General features: G+C 42.6%; 1 protein-coding gene across 10 annotated transcripts in view; it reads right to left on the bottom strand.

Moving 5' to 3' along the window:
• kmt2ca (lysine (K)-specific methyltransferase 2Ca) overlaps window positions 1-17962 on the bottom strand; it is a 424137-nt gene that overhangs the window by 87527 nt on the left and 318648 nt on the right. For 8 of the 10 annotated variants that reach the window (XM_068008355.1, XM_068008384.1, XM_068008375.1 and 5 more), the window contains 4 exons: window positions 14864-14937; window positions 11504-11686; window positions 10895-10942; window positions 1526-4063 (listed from right to left, as the gene is read on the bottom strand). In XM_068008355.1, coding sequence (XP_067864456.1) covers window positions 1526-4063; window positions 10895-10942; window positions 11504-11686; window positions 14864-14937 — 2843 coding nt within the window. The remainder of the gene's footprint in view (window positions 1-1525; window positions 4064-10894; window positions 10943-11503; window positions 11687-14863; window positions 14938-17962) is intronic. The other 2 variants (XM_068008402.1, XM_068008432.1) reach the window with 1 other exon arrangement.

The raw sequence follows: 17962 nt of genomic DNA, 5'->3' as shown, positions 1-17962 counted from the left end.
TTCAGACAGTGCATTCCAGATCACAACAAATCGCTGCGTAAAGAAATGTTTCCTCATGTCGCCTCTGGTTCTTTTGCTAATCACCTTAAATCTGTGTCCTCTGGTTACCGACATTTTTGCTACTGGAAACACTTTCTCCTTATTTACTCTATCAAAAGCATTCATGATTTTGAACACCTCTATCAAATCTCCCTTTAACCTTCTCTGCTCTAAGGAGAACACCCCCAGCTTCTCCAGTCTATCCAGATAACTGAAGTCCCTCATCCATGGTACCATTTTAGTAAATCTCATCTGCACCCTCTCTAAGGCCTTGACATCCTTCCTAAAGTGTGGTGCCCAGAATTGAACACAGTATTCCAGCTGAGGCCTAACCAGTGTTTTTTTTTTTAAAAGGTTTAGCATAACTACCTTACTTTTTGTACTCTATGCCTCTATTAATAAAGCCCAGGACCCCATATGCTATTTTAACGGTGTTCTCAACTTGTCCTGCTACCTTCAACGATTGGTGCATACACACCCTCAGGTCTCTCTGCTCATGCACTCCCTTTAAAATTGTAACATTTAGTTTATATTGCCTCTCCTCTCCTCATTCTTCCTACCAAAATGTTTCACTTCGCACTTCTTAAATTTCATCTGCCTTCTGTCTGCCCATTTCACCTGTCTATGTCCTCCTGAAGTCTGTTACTATCCTCCACATTATTTACTACGTTTCTGAGTTTCATGTCATCTGCAAACTTTGAAATTATATCCACGTGCAGGTCATTAATATATATTAAGTACTTAGTACTATACTAAATAAAGTATTAGTGATCATCAAACTACAGGAATGCTCTGCCATTTGTTCTGGTTAAAGTGCAACTAATCCCATTGTTGAAACCATTTCTTTCACTACCTATTAACCTCATGATTTATATGGTATTTTTCCTCAGCTGGTTCTTCCAGATGTTCTTGTATCGCAAGGTGCTAAATTAGGTGATTTGAATTGCTTTGACATCAGATTTCCTGCTATGAATTAGATAAAATCACAATCAAGGAATTACAGTTTCTGGTAAAGCTTTCTGCAAAGGACCTGGCTTTGCACAAACATGAATATAAAAAAAACACATTTATTTTTCATTTTTAAGCAAAAAGATGTTGTGGCATTGTGTCATGGTGGGTAAGAACATGTCATGAGGGGTCTGAACATGTGAACATATCGTGAGGGGTACAAGAGAGAGTGGTGTATATCTTCCATATTTTGGGATGAGCCAGATTGATTGTAATGGTCTTTCCTGGTCCTGCACCATCTTATGTTCCTATGGTAATCTAGGTGGTTCGAAAAATTCAGACCTTAGGAATCTAAAATGTTGAGAAACCTTCACAATAGTTAAATGGAAAATTATCTTATTCTGGTTTTCTCCCATTTTAATTTGCATTCTGCATTCCAACTGAGACAGGCATTTATAATTGCATTTTTATTAATCCATCACCTCTACCAATCAATCACAAATGATTAAACTAGTTCCAAATATGGTATCAGATTTACCTGTCTTTGTTTTTCTTCCGTGTCCATTTGACCTGTGCTTACGTTATTCTGCGTCTCAGATGTCAACACAGATTGGACTTGATCTAGTGTTGGGGGCACATTTTGAAACTGTTGCACGTGTGAATTCATGGGCGATCCTGTAGAGCTGCTGAAATTCATGGCATCTGATGCAGGTCCTTGTTGGTCACTAATATCATGATTAAGTCTCCCCGGCACAAATGTGTCATTAGTTTGAGGTCTTGGGGTCCTTGGTGGTTGATCATATGGGTCGTGTGCCGTATGTCCAAATGTATCTGTGGCTGGCCTCAGTGCTGGTGCATGGGGTGAAAAAGGGTCATCAGACACTCCAGCTTGTCTGGAATTCTGAGGAGTTCGACAACGTGGGTCAGCTGGTCGCACGAATGTATCTTGCAAATTTGGAACTCTGTTGTGTTGTGGTTGCAAGAATAGATCCTGATTTGCCAACAAACTCGGTCTCGTCAATGTTTGCCGGGTGAATGACTCTGAAATAACTGGCCTTGGAGACTGTGGCGGTTGTGAAAAGGGATCAGAAACAACTGGCCTGGGGGTTACAGGAGGTTGTGCATACGGATCTGAATGTCTCCGATTAATTGGTGATTGTACAAAACGATCTCCAACTAAAGGTCTTGGAGTACCAGGTGGCTGGGAATATGGATCTGCTTGCTGTGGAGGGGGTCTTGGAGTAAGTGGCTGTTGTGCATATGGATCAACAAGAGCTGACCTTGGAGTTAAAGGTGGCTGTGCATAAGGATCAGCTGTAGGCCGAGGGGTTCCGGGAGGCTGTGAATAAGGGTCAGCTGTAGGCCGAGGGGTTCCGGGAGGCTGTGAATAAGGGTCAGCTGTAGGCCGAGGGGTTCCGGGAGGCCGAGGGGTTCCGGGAGGCTGAGAGTAAGGATCAGCTGTAGGCCGAGGGGTTCCGGGAGGCTGAGAGTAAGGATCAGCTGTAGGCCGAGGGGTTCCGGGAGGCTGAGAGTAAGGATCAGCTGTAGGCCGAGGGGTTCCGGGAGGCTGAGAGTAAGGATCAGCTGTAGGCCGAGGGGTTCCGGGAGGCTGAGAGTAAGGATCAGCTGTAGGCCGAGGGGTTCCGGGAGGCTGAGAGTAAGGATCAGCTGTAGGCCGAGGGGTTCCGGGAGGCTGAGAGTAAGGATCAGCTGTAGGCCGAGGGGTTCCGGGAGGCTGAGAGTAAGGATCAGCTGTAGGCCGAGGGGTTCCGGGAGGCTGTGAGTAAGGATCAGCTGTAGGCCGAGGGGTTCCAGGAGGCTGTGAGTAAGGATCAGTTGTAGGCCGAGGGGTTCCGGGAGGCTGAGTGTAAGGATCAGCTGTCGGCCGAGGGGTTCCAGGAAGGTGTGCATAAGGATCCTGAGGAGACCGTCTTGACATTGACCCTGGTTGAACAAACATGTCACCCTGGGTCTGCCGGGGAATTCTCTGACTGTGTGAAAATGGCTCATTCACAGGGCGAGGTGTATGTGGTTGCTGTGCATAAGGATCAATTGCCTGGGACTGAGACTGCACTGGGCTCTGTAGAAAATTATCCACAGGTCTTGGAGTCAATACAGTTCTTTCATATGGATCAACAGGAATACGTCTTGGGGTTAGAGGCATGGATGCATAAGGATCTTGAGGTGACTGAAGTGGTGGCATTGGTGCCTTAAACAAGTGTCCACTTCCACCATCAATACCTGCTGGACTTGGTGCTCGTGGAGATCTTGAATATAGATCAGGAGGCACCATTCGATTATGTGGCATCTGAAGTCTGGGAAACATATCAGGCCTAAGTGCGGGTTTAGCAAAGGGATCATTTGCATTTACTAGCATATTCCCTGATGGATCAGGATTCATAGATGGTCTTGGCAATCCTATTGGTTTTGAAAAGTGATCTGTTGATGTTGTCATGGTGGGTCTAGGAGTATCAGGCGCTTTTGCATAAGGATCATTGCCGACTGGTGATAGTGACCCAAAAGATTCGTTAGCTAACGAAGGCCTATTTCTCTCGATCTGTTCAGTAACTGGGGATGGCCTGGTTACACCTTGAGGAACAGCACAAGAATCTAAAGAGGACACTGAATTTCTTCTAACAACTGGTGGTGGTCTTGGTGTTCCTACCATTTTAGCATATGGGTCCCAAGGGGATGATGGTCTTGATGCATTAGCAGCTGGAGAAAACATCTGTGGTGACTGTGGCTGTGAAGTCTGGGGCTGTGTAAATGGATCCTGCAATGGTATCCTGGTTGGGGTCGGTGGAGGAGCCTGCGGTCTTAGGAAGACATCATCTGATGATGTTGATGCAGAAGTGCCAGGGACCTGAGGCATTGTAAACCCTTCTTTGGGTAACTGCTGTAGAGGAGACAAGTCTCCATTGTCCTCTTCACCTGCTTTTGGGCTGTTGGAATCCTCCCCTGCAGACGGTTGCTGGGACCCAAACTGTTGTTGCTGTTGCTGCTGCTCATGTTTCACCTGCTCCAGTTTCTGTGTAGCTTCAATCTTGGCTTGCTGCTTACTCTTCTGGCGCATTTGCTGTTTTTGTAATGAGATGAAAGACAAACTGATCAGGTTTATGTAACTCGAATGACAAATATTGCTAATATGGAAGCTGAAGCAAGACCCTTAAAATTGTATTGAAAAACTTTCCCATTCTGATATTGCTGAAAAAAAAATCAAAATGTTGTTTTGTGTGGCACACCTGAAATGTGCAAGTGCCAAGAATTGAATGCTGAGAAATCCACCTACTGTAAACTCTGGTGCACAATTTACACTGCATGCGGGTTTTTATAAATGGCAACTTGGAATGGTAGAAATGTATTATTGTAATAAATAATTTCCCAGGTGCCTTTTTACATCAGTATGATCAATACATCAGATAACAGTTGTGTACATTTCAGACTCACTATCCAGCCATTACTATTCTGTTCACTCTAATTATATGCACTATTGTTCCAATTATTGTTTGAAGTCAATAGGAAATCTGTTGTCATTTTTCAAAGATATCACTGACAAAGTGGACAACGGAAATACTGTTATTATATACTTTGACTTTCAGAAAGTTTTTGATCAGGTTTCACTTCAACAATGGATAAGGAGACATGGAATGGGGAGTAGGTGTTGTGTTGAATATATATGTATAGTTCAGAAAGGGAAAAGATCAGAATAGCCATGAATGGGGCTTTTCCAGAGGCTGCAGGCAGCCTAACACATGGGTTGGTCTTGCAGCCGTTGTTATTTTAAATTTTTTGCATGGTAGCAAAGAAAAAATATTAAACAATTCATGCCATTTTGCTTCGGCTAAAAGACACTGTAATCATATCATAAATGCCTTTCATTGACATGTGAAATGAAGTTGATCTCAGCTGTGTATTTTTTGAAGTAGCCCCAAAAATGCAAAAACAAAAATAGTGGTACAAAGAAAAATTATTCAGCAAGTGAGTGTTGCAATCCCGACATTGGCTCAGACAGCCAGAAGACTTTGGCAAGTAGGTGTAGGCTGGGGGAGGAGCATCTGTTTATCCAAGGCAAAGGAGGATACGGGTTGAGAAAGAGGAACTTTGCTTGTTTGATGCAGAATGGAGTACGTGATCTTTCTGGGCAATTTTCTACAATAACAAAAACTAGGATGCATAGTTGGCAACGTTATCTGATCTGTTGTTCCACCACTGCCTTGGCCGACAGCAGCTACTTAGCACAACTTGGCAAAAGAACCAAGGGGGAGATGAGGAGAATTTTTTTTTAAACTGTTATGATCTGGAATGCACTGCCTGAAAGGGTGGTGGAAGCAGATTCAATAATAACTTTCAAAAGGGAATTGGATATAAATTTGAAGGGGAAACATTTGCAGGGTTATGGGGAAAGAGCAGGGGAATGGGAGTGATTGGATAGCTCTTTCAAAGAGCCGGCACGGGCACGATGGGACGAATGGCTGCCTTATCTGCTGAAAAGTCAGACAAATAAAACACCACCCTAGAGCTTTATTGGTTCAGCACCATCCAACAAATTCATATCCAAAATTCTCAACAAAGCATGACCACCAGGGGCACTTTTGCAGGAAAGTGTTCTATTGGGGATGGAGAATAACTTTTTAAAAAAATGCCTAAAAATAAAGTAAAAGTCAGTTAAATTTATGAGGGCATTTGATATGTTTTTTTTTAAAAAAACAATTCCAACCTATCACATGCAAACCATGGGCATATAAAATAGCTTTCCACTATTCTTTAAGTTTTATTAATCTATAAATGACAGCCAACACAGATGTGTTAGTGGGAAATCGTATCTGACAAACTTAATTGAGTTCTTTGATGAAATAACGGATAAGGTTGACGACGATAGTGTGGTTGATGTGTTTATGAACTTTCAAAAGGTATTCGTTAAAGTGACATAATAGCGGTTAAAAAAGCATACGGGATCCTGGGCTTGATAAATTGTGTCCAGAGTACAAAAGCAAGGAAGTCATGATGAACCTTTATAAAACACTGGTTCAACCACAACTGGAGTATTGTGTCCAGTTCTGGGCACCGCACTTTAGGAAGGACGTGAAGGCCTTAGAGAGGGTGCAGAAAAGATTTACTAGAATGATTCCAGGGATGAGGGACTTCAGTTGCGGGGATAGACTGGAGAAGCTGGGGTTGCTCTCCTTGGAACAGGCAAGCTTAAGAGGAGATTTTATAGAGGTATTTAAAATCATGACAGGTCTCGACAGAGTAGATAGAGAGAAACTGTTCCCATTGGCGAATGGGTCAAGAACCAGAGGACATAGATTTAAGGCGATTGGCAAAAGAAACAAAGGTGACACAGGAAAAACATTTTTACGCAGCGATCGGTTAGGATCTGGAATGTACTGCCGGGGGGAGGGGGGGGGGTACGGAGGCAGATTCAATCGTGGCTTTCAAATGCAAATTGGATAAGTATTTGAAAGGAAAAAATTTGCAGGGCTACGGGGATAGGGCAGGACTAGCTGGGTTGCTCTTGCATAGAGTCAACATGGACTTGATGGGCCGAAAGGCCATGCTTTAACCTATGCTTTTATGAATAGGCTTGTTAGCAAAATCAAAGCCCATGGAATTAAAGGGTCAGTGGATACGAAATTGTCTAAGGGACAGCAAGCAGACAGCAAAGGTGAGCGGTTGTTTAGCAGACTGGAGGGAAGTATATTGTGGTGTCCTCCAGGGGTCGGTCTTAGGGGCACAGCTCTCTTTTTGATATTTATTCATGACCTGGACCTGGGTACAGGAGGCATCATTCAAAGTTTGCAGATGACACAAAACTTGGAAAAGTAGTAAACAGTGAGGACGACAGTAACAGACTTCAGGAAGACATAGACTGGTGAAATGGGCAGACACATTGCAGATGAAATGTAATGCAGTGAAGTGTGAAGTGATTAATTTTGAAAGAATGAGGCGAGGCAATATAAACTAAATTGCACAGTATTAAAGGGGGTGCATTAAAGAGAGATCTGGTGGTTCACATACACAAATCTTTGAAAGTGGCAGGACAAGTTGGGACGGCTGTTAAAAAAGCATACAGGATCCTGGGCTTTACAAATCAAGGCATAGAGTACAAAAGCAAAAAAGTTATGCTAAACCTTTATAAATCACTGGTTAGACCTCAACTGGAGCAGTGTGTCCAAGTCTGGGCATTACACTTTAGGAAGGATGTCAAGGCCTTGGAGTGGGTGCAGAAGAGATTTACTAGAATGGTACCAGGGATGACTTTAGTTATGTGGAGAGATGAGAGAAGATGGGGTTGTTCTCCTTAGAGCATAGAAGGTTAAGGGGAAATTTAACAGAGGTGTTTCCAAAATTATGAAGGGTTTTGATAGAATAGTAGGGAGAAACTGTTTCTACTGGCAGGAGGGTCGGTAAGCAGATGATTGGCAAAAGAACCAAAGGTGAGATGTGGAGTGGGTTGTTATGACCTGGAATTCCATACCTGAAAGGGTGGTGGAAGCAGATTCAGTAGTAACTTTCAAAAGGGAATTGGATGTATACTTGAAAAAGATAGACTTTGCAGGGCTATCGGAAAAGAGCAGTAGAGTTGGACTAACTGGATAGCTCTTTCAAAGATCCAGCAAAGGAACTTGGGGCCGAAAGGCCTCCTTCTGTGCTGTGAGATTCTATCTTTTTTTGTGTGACCATCACTAGTGATGGCATGTTTGTACTGCCATTTTAATGCTTGTTGATGGTTCAATGTGTTTCATTGAGCGCGAATCAATACATAAAAATGGAGATGTGATACAGGACCATGAATGGTCTGACGTGTTTCAGCAACAGGGCTGTGGACTAATGAAGTGAGAGATCTGACACAGGGCCAATGGCAAACTAACAACCAAAAAAGAAATCCACCATTACAATCCCTACAGCAACAATTTACCAGCACCTTGTCAATAAATTTGAGCCAGTAACATACTCAATCTCTCTGCAGCCTTTGATGTGGTTAACCACATCATTATCTAATGCCTCTCCCTCTGCCGTCCTGCTCAGTGAGACTGCCCTTGCTTGGTTCCATTCTTACCTATCCAAGGTTAGCTACAGCATCTCTAGGAATGGCTTCTCTTCCTGCCCCAATGTAGTCACCCCGGAGGTTCCCTCAAGTCCCCTCCTCTTCCTCATCTGCATCCCTTGGCAACATCAGCAGCAGACATGGGGCCACCTTCTACATGTATGCTGACGACACCTAGCTTTACCTCTCCAGCAGCTTTCTCGACCCTTCCACTGCCTCTGCTACGAAGACTGCTTGTCCAACATCCAATTTTGGATTAACTGGAATTTTCTTCAGCTAAACATCAAGACTGTCTTCGGCCCTTCCCTCAAATTTCGTAACTTCGCCACTGACTCCATTCCCATCCCCAGCCAGTGTCCTATTTGACCCTGAGCTGCATCACAAAGACTGCTTACATTCACCATAACATCACTTGCCTCCAGTACTACCACAGCCCATCGGTCGTTGAAACCCTTATCCATGCCTTTGTCATCTTCAGGTTTGACTATTCAACTGATCTCCTGGCTGGCCTCCCATCAATCCAGCCTTTGTAAACTTCAGCTCATCCAAAACTATACTGCCCATATCCTATCTGGAACCAAGGCCTGGTCACCCAACACCTTTGTCCTTGCTGACCTACATTAGTTCTTGGTCCTCCAATAGCTCCAATTTAAAATTCTCATCTTCGTAGTTAAATCTCTCCATTGCCTCCTCCCCTCTATATCTCTGTAGCCTCCTCCAGCACCACAATACCACCCCTCCACTCCTGACCTCATGCTTTGGAATTCCATTAAACCCTTCTGCCTCTCTATCACCCTCTCCTCCTTTGAAACCAATCTCTTCAACAAAACTTTTGGTCTTCCCTTCCATTAGCTCCTTCTTTGGCTCGACATCCATTTTATTTGATTATGCCCGTGAAGCACTTAGGGCATTGCCGTAGGAAATATAATAGTTTATGTTTGATATTTATATAGAATGGATAGTTTTTGTATCATGTACCATTTTCATTTCAAACATTAATTTGAAATGTTTTGAGTATCTCAACAATGCTATAATAAGTCTGCAGACAATAGTCTGATTTCATAACTTAACATTCCTGGTCACAAAACATTCAGGAGGGTTAGAGTAGGAAGAAAAGGAGGAATGGCAGTATCAAAGAGTCCATTACAGCACTAGAATGTAAGGATAATATAAGAGATTGGGGGAAAAAAAATCTGAATATATTTGGTTAGAGTTAAGGAATAAGCAGAAAATTGTTAATCTGTTGTGAATTTATTATTGACTGCTGCAAGTGGATAGTAGATAGAGGAAGAGATATGTAGGCAAATTAGAAAAAAAACAAAAACAAAAGGGCTATAAATAGTGGATCACTTCAATTATCCAAAGATAGACTGGGGTAAAAGTAACGCATGTGGCAAAAAAGGGGAGGGGTTTCTACATGTCCATGACTCCTTTCATCTTTAGTCCAATAAGGAAAATGGCATTGCTGGATCTGGTTCCAGGAAATGAAGTAGAGCAATTAGGTAACGTCAGGATGTAGGGGAAAATTTAGTAAACAACAGCCAGGGCATCATTAGGTTTAATATAAAAAAAAAACTGAAGGTAAAAGTTACTCAACTTGAAAAAAAAGCAAATTCCAACAAGATAAAAAGGGAATGGATTTTCAAAAGGCATTTGATAAGATGTTGCACAGGAGGCTTGTTGATAAAATTAAGCTGCATGGTATTAAAGCGAATGTGGCAACATAAACAGTAAATTAGCTAGTGGACAGAAATAGGATAGTAGTTAATGGATTTTTATTATTTGTTTGTGGGATATGGATGGCAAGGCTACATTTATTGCCCATCGTTAGAGTCCCTGAGGGCATTCAAAGTCAATCACACAGACTGGGTGGGGGTTGCAAGTTCCCTTCCCTGAAGGACATGAATGAATCAGTTGGGTTTTTATAACAAACGAGTAGCTTTTGCAGTGCTGGTGCTAGCCCACAAACTTTCAGATGTTAAATTCTATTTCATAACTTGCCACGGTGGGATTTGGAACATAGGAACAGGAGTAGGCCATTCAGCCCCTCATGCCTGCTCCGCCATTTGATAAGATCATGGCTGATCTGTGATCTAACTCCATATACCCACCTTTAGCCCATATCCCTTAATACCTTTGATTGCCAAAAAGCTATCTATCTCACATTTAAATTTAGCAATTGAGCTAGTATCAATTGCCGTTTGCGGAAGAGAGTTCCAAACTTCTACCACCCTTTTTGTGTAGAAATGTTTTCTAATCTCACTCCTGAAAGGTCTAGCTCTAATTTTTAGACTGTGCCCCCTACTCCTAGAATCCCCGACCAGCGGAAATAGTTTCTCTCTATCCACCCTATCCATTCCCCTTAACATCTCAGGACCCCTCTGTTGCTAGTCCATTACAAAAACCACTAGGCTACCATACCCATTTTCAGACTGAAGGGATATCAACAGTGGTGTTCCCCATGTGTCCATTTTAACACACACACAAACACACACACACACAATCTAAACTTGGGTTTGGGGCCACAATATCAAAATGTACAGATAACACAAAAATGGGGAGTGCAGTAAACTGTGAAGAGGACTACCAGCAATTTCAGGAGGGCATAGATAGGTTAGTAGACTTGGCAGAAGATTGGGCAGATGAAATTAGATGTAGAGAAATGTAACAATATATTTTACATATACACTAAAAAGAAAATCTTTGAACAAAGAGCAGAGACACTTAAGGGTCTAGTTCTGCTCAAGCCCCTTTTCTCCCATGTATTCTAACTTATATAGAGCTTATAGTCAAACATAGCATTTCTGATTCTTGGAGGCAGAATAAGTATTTTCTTTTAAAAAGTTGCTCATTTCATACCTCCTTCCTGACTGACATATTTCTTGTCATGCTGTCTTCCTTCTTCCCCTGTAAAAACATTGGATTTGCGTCTTTTTCTTTATCCAGGATCAAGAGGGAATGTCTAACAAGGTCAGAGAAGGTAGGGTTTTCTTTCTAAAAAAACGGAATGTTTCTTTGGAAAATGTGGATCCATTTTTAAGGTAGATTAAAAATTAAATGGCTTGTTAGTTGTCACCAATGAGGAACAGTCTGTGCCATGAAATTCTCTGGCTGTTATCAATGTTGCTCCATGGCTAACCAACAGAAAATGCAATTTAACTTGGGCAAAATGGACAGCATCCCCTAAAACGCTCCTGTAATGCTTGTTGTTTCATCTCATAGTCTAGATGAAACTTAATACAGTGGTGGAGAGATCAAATTCAGGAATTTGAACCTTTAATCTTCCAGTTAACTACTGCCATCCCAGGCATCCTAAATTTGGTTAATAAGGGTTTTAAACAAAAATAATGTTGTCCATGTGCATTGAAATTCTGTGCATATTTTAGCCACAGATTATAGACAGCTAACAAAATTCTATAAACATGAGCCTCTCAAATTATCAATGGTAACACATATGAATCCGATTACCTGTCTAAGCTTCCATTCCTGTTCATGTTCAGATTCCTTTTGCTTCATTTGATCCTTAAATGGCAAGTCAATATCTGGGCGAGATACAGAATCAATGCACTCTTGCTGCTGTCTTCTCAAAGATTCGCTGGTCATTTGAACCTTGTTGATACGCAGTGCTGCACGATTGTCTCTTGCCTTTTGCTGCAAAATGTATTACAATTATCTCTTAATTTGCAAGTGAAAACTATTTTACTACTTTAATTTTAGCATTACAAACATTGAATTTGATAGTTATCAACCTTAGGATATCATCTCAAGACCCAAAAACTCAGATTATCCTATTTTTAAAAAAAAATAATTACCCACTAGCAAAACCGTAAGAATACGGTGGCACGGGCAGACACGTGGCAGATGAAGTTTAAGGGGGAAAAATGCGAGGTGATGCATTTCAGTAGGAAAAATGAGGAGAGGCAATATAAACTAGAGGGCACAATTCTAAAAGGGGTGGAGGAACAGAGGGATCTGGGGGTGCGCATGTGCATAAATAGTTGAAGGTGGCAGGGCAGGCTGAGAAAGCGGTTAAAAAAGCATATGGGATCCTGGGCTTCATAAATAGAGGCAGAGAGTACAAAAGCAAGGAAGTCATGATGAATACTGTGGCTACAAGAGCAGGTCAGAGGCTGGGTATTCTGCGGCGAGTGACTCACCTCCTGACTCCCCAAAGCCTTACCACCATCTACAAGGCACAGGTCAGGAGTGTGATGGAATACTCTCCACTTGCCTGGATGAGTGCAGCTCCAACAACACTCAAGAAGCTCGACACCATCCAAGACAAAGCAACCCGCTTGATTGGCACCCCATCCACCACCTAAACGTTCACTCCCTTCACCACCAGCGCACTGTGGCTGCAGTGTGTACCGTCCACAGGATGCACTGCAGCAACTCGCCAAGGCTTCTTCGACAGCACCTCCCAAACCCGCAACCTCTACCACCTAGAAGGACAAGGGCAGCAGGCACATGGGAACACCACCACCTGCACGGTCCCCTCCAAGTGACACACCATCCCGACTTGGAAATATATCGCCGTTCCTTCATCGTCGCTGGGTCAAAATCCTGGAACTCCCTTCCTAACAGCACTGTGGGAGAACCGTCACCACACGGACTGCAGCGGTTCAAGGCGGCTCACCAGCACCTTCTCAAGGGCAATCAGGGATGGGCAATAAATGCTGGCCTTGCCAGCGACGCCCACATCCCATGAACGAATAAAAAAATCCCCACCTTTTCTACCTGTCCTGCTAACTTCAGGGATCTGTGGACATGCACTCCAAGGTCCCTTTGTTCCTCTACACCTCTCACTATCCTCACATTTATTGTGTATTCCCTTGCCTTGTTTGCCCTCTTCAAATGCATTACCTCACACTTCTCTGGACTGAATTCCATTTGCCACTTTTCTGCCCACCTGACCAGTCCATTGATATCATCCTGCAGTCTACAGCTTTTCTCCTCACTATCAACCAAACGGCCAATTTTTGTATCATCTGCAAACTTCTTGATCAAGCCCCTCACATTCAAGTCCAAATCAGTAATATATACCAAAAAAGCAAGGGACCTAGTACTGAGCCTTGCGATACCCCACTGGAAGCAGCCTTCCAGTCTGTCCACAATATTGCACCAGAAACAATGGTGAAAGCAGAATCCACAATAAATTTTTAAAAAATGGTATGGGCTGAGGAACGGGTTGAAGTCGCTACCTCTTCCAGAGAGTGATAACAGATGCAATGGTACAAATGGCCTCCTTCTGTTCTGTTAAGATTTAATCTAGGCTCTAATGCAGAGTTTGCAGCTACCACTAGTTATTATTAGTCCAATTTTCCCTGGTGCTATGGAAGTAGCACAGTGACTGCCTACTGAGTGAGTGTGCTAAACACTGCGTGGGTCAGCACTTTCTGTGGTTCACATACCTCCCAAATCTGGTATTAGGCAGTGGGGAGACCAACACTCAGAAGCTTATGTCAGTTTTGTGTGTATTGCTCTTTGCTGTGTGTGCATGGGCCAGTATCCACACACAAGTGTGATCTAAACTTGTGTTTGTGGAGTGAGGAACAATATCAAAAATGCATATATTTATAATTGTGAAAAAAAGGGCCCAATGAACAAAAATATTTCTTTAACAGACACAAGTAATGGAAAATTATGCAACAAAATTATACAATATTGAGTCCTGAATTTCTGTGGAACATTATCCAAGATTAGCTTTATGAAGCAGAGTTAATGGTATCTGATAAATGCATTATATACTGGATTTCTCCATGACACAACAGATGGCAGGGAACATCAGTTTGCGTGGATGAGAAAATCACTGACATTTTCAAGTATACTTAAGATAAGTGAATTGGGTACACACATACTGAGGCCTGTACAACCCAACTATGGCTCATCACTAACATCTCTTTAAAGCATAGCATTTTCAATCTAAATTGGATGGTCCAATGTTGGGAAACTTAATTCGTATATACCTTTGTGAAACTCATTTGGATGTTTCTTCACATTAAAAGTTACAATATAAATGTATGTTGTAATAATTGCACACAATATTTCAAATCTAGCTTCAACCATCACCATCTTGATGTCTAAAATTCTTTCCCAAAACCTCTCCATTCTGCTCAAACTCTCTCGACCTTTAAAAGCAGCCTCAAAACCCACCTTTTCCAGTATCTGTAGCTTTTCCCTCTGACTTGTATTGCAGGCATCTAAAAATCTAAATTATATACAGTACTAAAATGCTTTGGCATAATGCAGTAAAAATCTTTAAAAGGACTCTGCTCATTCAACTTTAGAAACATAGAAAATAGGAGCAGGAGTTGGCCATTCGGCCCTTCGAGCCTGCTCTGCCATTCAATATGATCATGGCTGATCCTCTATCTCAATACCATATTCCTGCTCTCTCCCCATACCCCTTGATGCCTTTTGTGTCTAAAAATCTATCTAGCTCCTTCTTAAATATATTCAGTGACATGGCCTCCACAGCCTTCTGTGGTAGAGAATTCCACAGGATCACCACCCTCTGAGGGAAGAAATTTCTCCTCATTTCAGTCCTAAATGTCCTACTCCATATCCTGAGACTGTGACCCCTCGTTCTGGACCCCCCCCAGCCAGGGGAAACATCCTCCCATTTATGTCTCAGATGAGACCAATGCCTTTATTCCATTGGTCTCATCTGCGGCTCGAGAAACTTAAAAGTAGATGTCCTAATCTATTATAATGCACTGGTGCAAACTCTGATTATGAATGAAATAGCACAGTTAAACAAATCAATGAAATTCCTTACATAACCACAACAATCAGTGGATAAAATCATGCACAGAAAATTATGCTTACCACGTAAGGGGCTCTCTCTTGGGAGCTTGCCTTCCTCCACAGTTTAGCAATTTGCTTCACTCTGGTAGCCCAATCTGAATGATGAACAGAAATAGTGTCGGATTTGGGGACTGCAAAATACTTGGTAAGCAAGTGATTTCCTGAAATATGAGCTCGCACACAATATGCGATAAAAGCCATGAAACCTATTGTCAGCTCCATTTGAGTGTACACCTTAATAAATTCTCAGAAAAACATGCAACAGCTTAAAACTGGCTGCAGGGAATCTCATATTTATATCCTGTTTACACTGGCAATCAGTGATCCAACATCTGCCAAAGTCTGACCTCAGATCACCAGTGTAAGCTGAATTCTGCATTCTAAATTGCTCAGTCTAAACTAAACCCGCCTTTGGAGTTGAGTTGCACACCAGGACTAATTTGGAGGCAGTACAATGCAAATATAGTCAGTAGATTAGCTGCCGCATAGATTAGTAAAATGGAAAAAATACAATCATGTCTAACTGACATATGTAAAATTGAAAATTAGGCCTCTGGAGCTGCCTGAATCAGAGGCAGCAGCGTGAACAAGGCTTCTCGCCCTCCAACAACATAGATTTACATGCTAAGATTGGATAAAAGAACTCAGACTCGGTCTGAAGAAGGTAAACCCAGGCAAACAGCATGTTAAAAAATATAATAGGGTATGTGAATAGAGATTTCCACAAAATTGTAACAATATTAAATTGTTGTAGAATTAAAAAAACTAAATATTTGCAGTTAGAATCATAGAAAGGTTACAGCACGGAAGGAGGCCATTTGGCCCATTGAGTCCGCGCCGGCTCTATGCAAGAGAATCCAGCTAGTACCACTCCGCCACCCTTTCCCCGTAGCCCTGCTAATTTTTTCCTTTCAAGTACTTATCCAGTTCCCTTTGGAAGGCCATGATTGAATCTGCCTCCACCACCTCCTCGGGCAGTGCATTCCAGATTCTAACCACTCGCTACGTAAAAAAGATTTTCCTCATGTCACCTTTGGTTCTTTTGCCAATCACATTAAATCTATGTCCTCTGGTCCTTGACCCTTCCGCCAATGGGAACAGTTTCTCTCTATCTACTCTGTCTAGACCCTTCATGATTTTGAATACCTCTATCAAATCTCCTCACAACCATCTCTGTTCCAAGGCGAACAGCTCCAGCTTCTCCAGTCTATCCACAAAACTGAAGTCGCTCATCCCTAGAATAATTTTAGTAAATCTCTTCTGCATCCTTTCTAAGGCCTTCACACCTTTCCTAAAGTGCGGTGCCCAGAACGGGACACAATACTCCAGTTGTGGTCGAACCAGTGTTTTATAAAGGTTCATCATGACTTACATACTTTTGTACTCCATGCCTCTATTTATAAAGCCCAAGATCCCGTATGCTTTTTTAACCACTTTCTCAACCTGCCCTGTCACCTTCAATGATTTGTGCACATATACCCCCAGATCTCTCTGTTCCTGCACCTCTTTTAGAATTGTACCCTTTAGTTTATATTGCTTCTCCTCATTCTTCCTACTAAAATGTATCACTTCACACTTTTCTGCATTAAATTTCACCTGCCACGTGTCCGCTCATTTCACCAGCCTGTCTATATCCTCTTGAAGTCTATCACTATCCTCTTCACTGTTCATTACCCTTCCAAGTTTTGTGTCATTTGTAAATTTGGAAATTGTACCCTGTACACCCAAGTCCAAGTCATTAATATCTATCAAGAAAAGCAGTGGTCCTAGTACCAATCCCTGGGGAATGCCACTGTACACCTCCCTCCAGTCTGAAAAACAACCGTTCACCACTACTCTCTGCTTCAGTTAAATACCGATAAATTCCACAGCTCATGCACTGTGAAGTTTCTTTAAATACAGATTAAAGGGGAAACTACCACCGTTGCAGATTCTGATTAGTCAATTGTCTTACCCTCTCTCTGTATGTAGTGACTCATGGTTGGTACAGTTCCATAAAGTGCCCTTTTACAGCTTGCTTAAGTGGCCATCGTTCATGTGTGAGCCTGATAGTTGGCAGGCTCCCTGCGCATCACAGTCAAGAACAGTCTGTGTTTGACCTGAGGTTTTTCACATTACCACCAAGGAGGAGAAACTCTCTGAAGGATCAGGGACAGAGGGAGAAACTCACTGAAGGATCAGGGATAGGGGGAGGAATTCACCAAAGGATCAGGGATAGTCTTTGCAAATGGAAATCCGTTTCCAGTGGTGTGCTACAGGGCTCAGTGTTGGGTCCCTTGCTGTTTGTGGTATATATTAATGATTTGGACTTGAATGTAGGGGGCATGATTGGCAAATTTGCAGACGACACAAAAATTGGCCGTGTCGTTGATAGTGAAGAGGGTAGCTGTAGACTCCAAGAAGATATCAATGGGTTGGTGGAGTGGGCGGAAAAGTGGCAAATGGAGTTCAACCTGGAGAAGTGTGAGGTAATGCACTTAAGGAGGGCAAACAGTAAAAGGGAATACGCAGTAAACGGGAATATATTGAGAGGGGTAGAGGAAGTGAGAGACCTTGGAGTGCATGTGCACAGGTCCCTGAAGGTGGCAGTACAGGTAGATAAGGTTGTGAAGAAGGCATATGGAATGCTCTCCGTAATTAGCCGAGGTATAGAATACAAAAACAGGGATGTAATGATGGAACTGTATAAAACACTGGTAAGGCCACAGCTGGAGTATTGTGCGCAGTTCTGGTCACCACATTACAGGAAGGACGTAATTGCTCTGGAGAGAGTGCAGAGAAGATTTACAAGAATGTTGCCAGGGCTTGAAAATTGCAGCTACAAGGAGAGATTGGATAGGCTGGGGTTGTTTTCCTTGGAGCAGAGGAGGCTGAGGGGAGACTTGATTGAGGTGTACAAAATTATGAGGGGCCCAGATAGAGTAGACAGGAAGTACCTGTTTCCCCTAGCAGAGAGTTCAACAACTAGAGGACTTAGATTTAAGCTGATTGGCGGAAGGATTAGAGGGGACATGAGGAAAAGCTTTTTTTTAACCCAGAGGGTGTTGGGTGTATGGAATTCGCTGCCTAAATTAGTGGTAGAGGCAGGGACCCTCAACTCTTAAGAAGTACCCGGACCTG

Source organism: Heptranchias perlo, chromosome 2, assembly GCF_035084215.1.
Source record: "Heptranchias perlo isolate sHepPer1 chromosome 2, sHepPer1.hap1, whole genome shotgun sequence".
NCBI lineage: Eukaryota > Metazoa > Chordata > Chondrichthyes > Hexanchiformes > Hexanchidae > Heptranchias > Heptranchias perlo.
The sequence above is the reverse complement of the archived record's forward strand: the minus strand, read 5'-3'. Positions and strand labels throughout refer to the sequence as shown.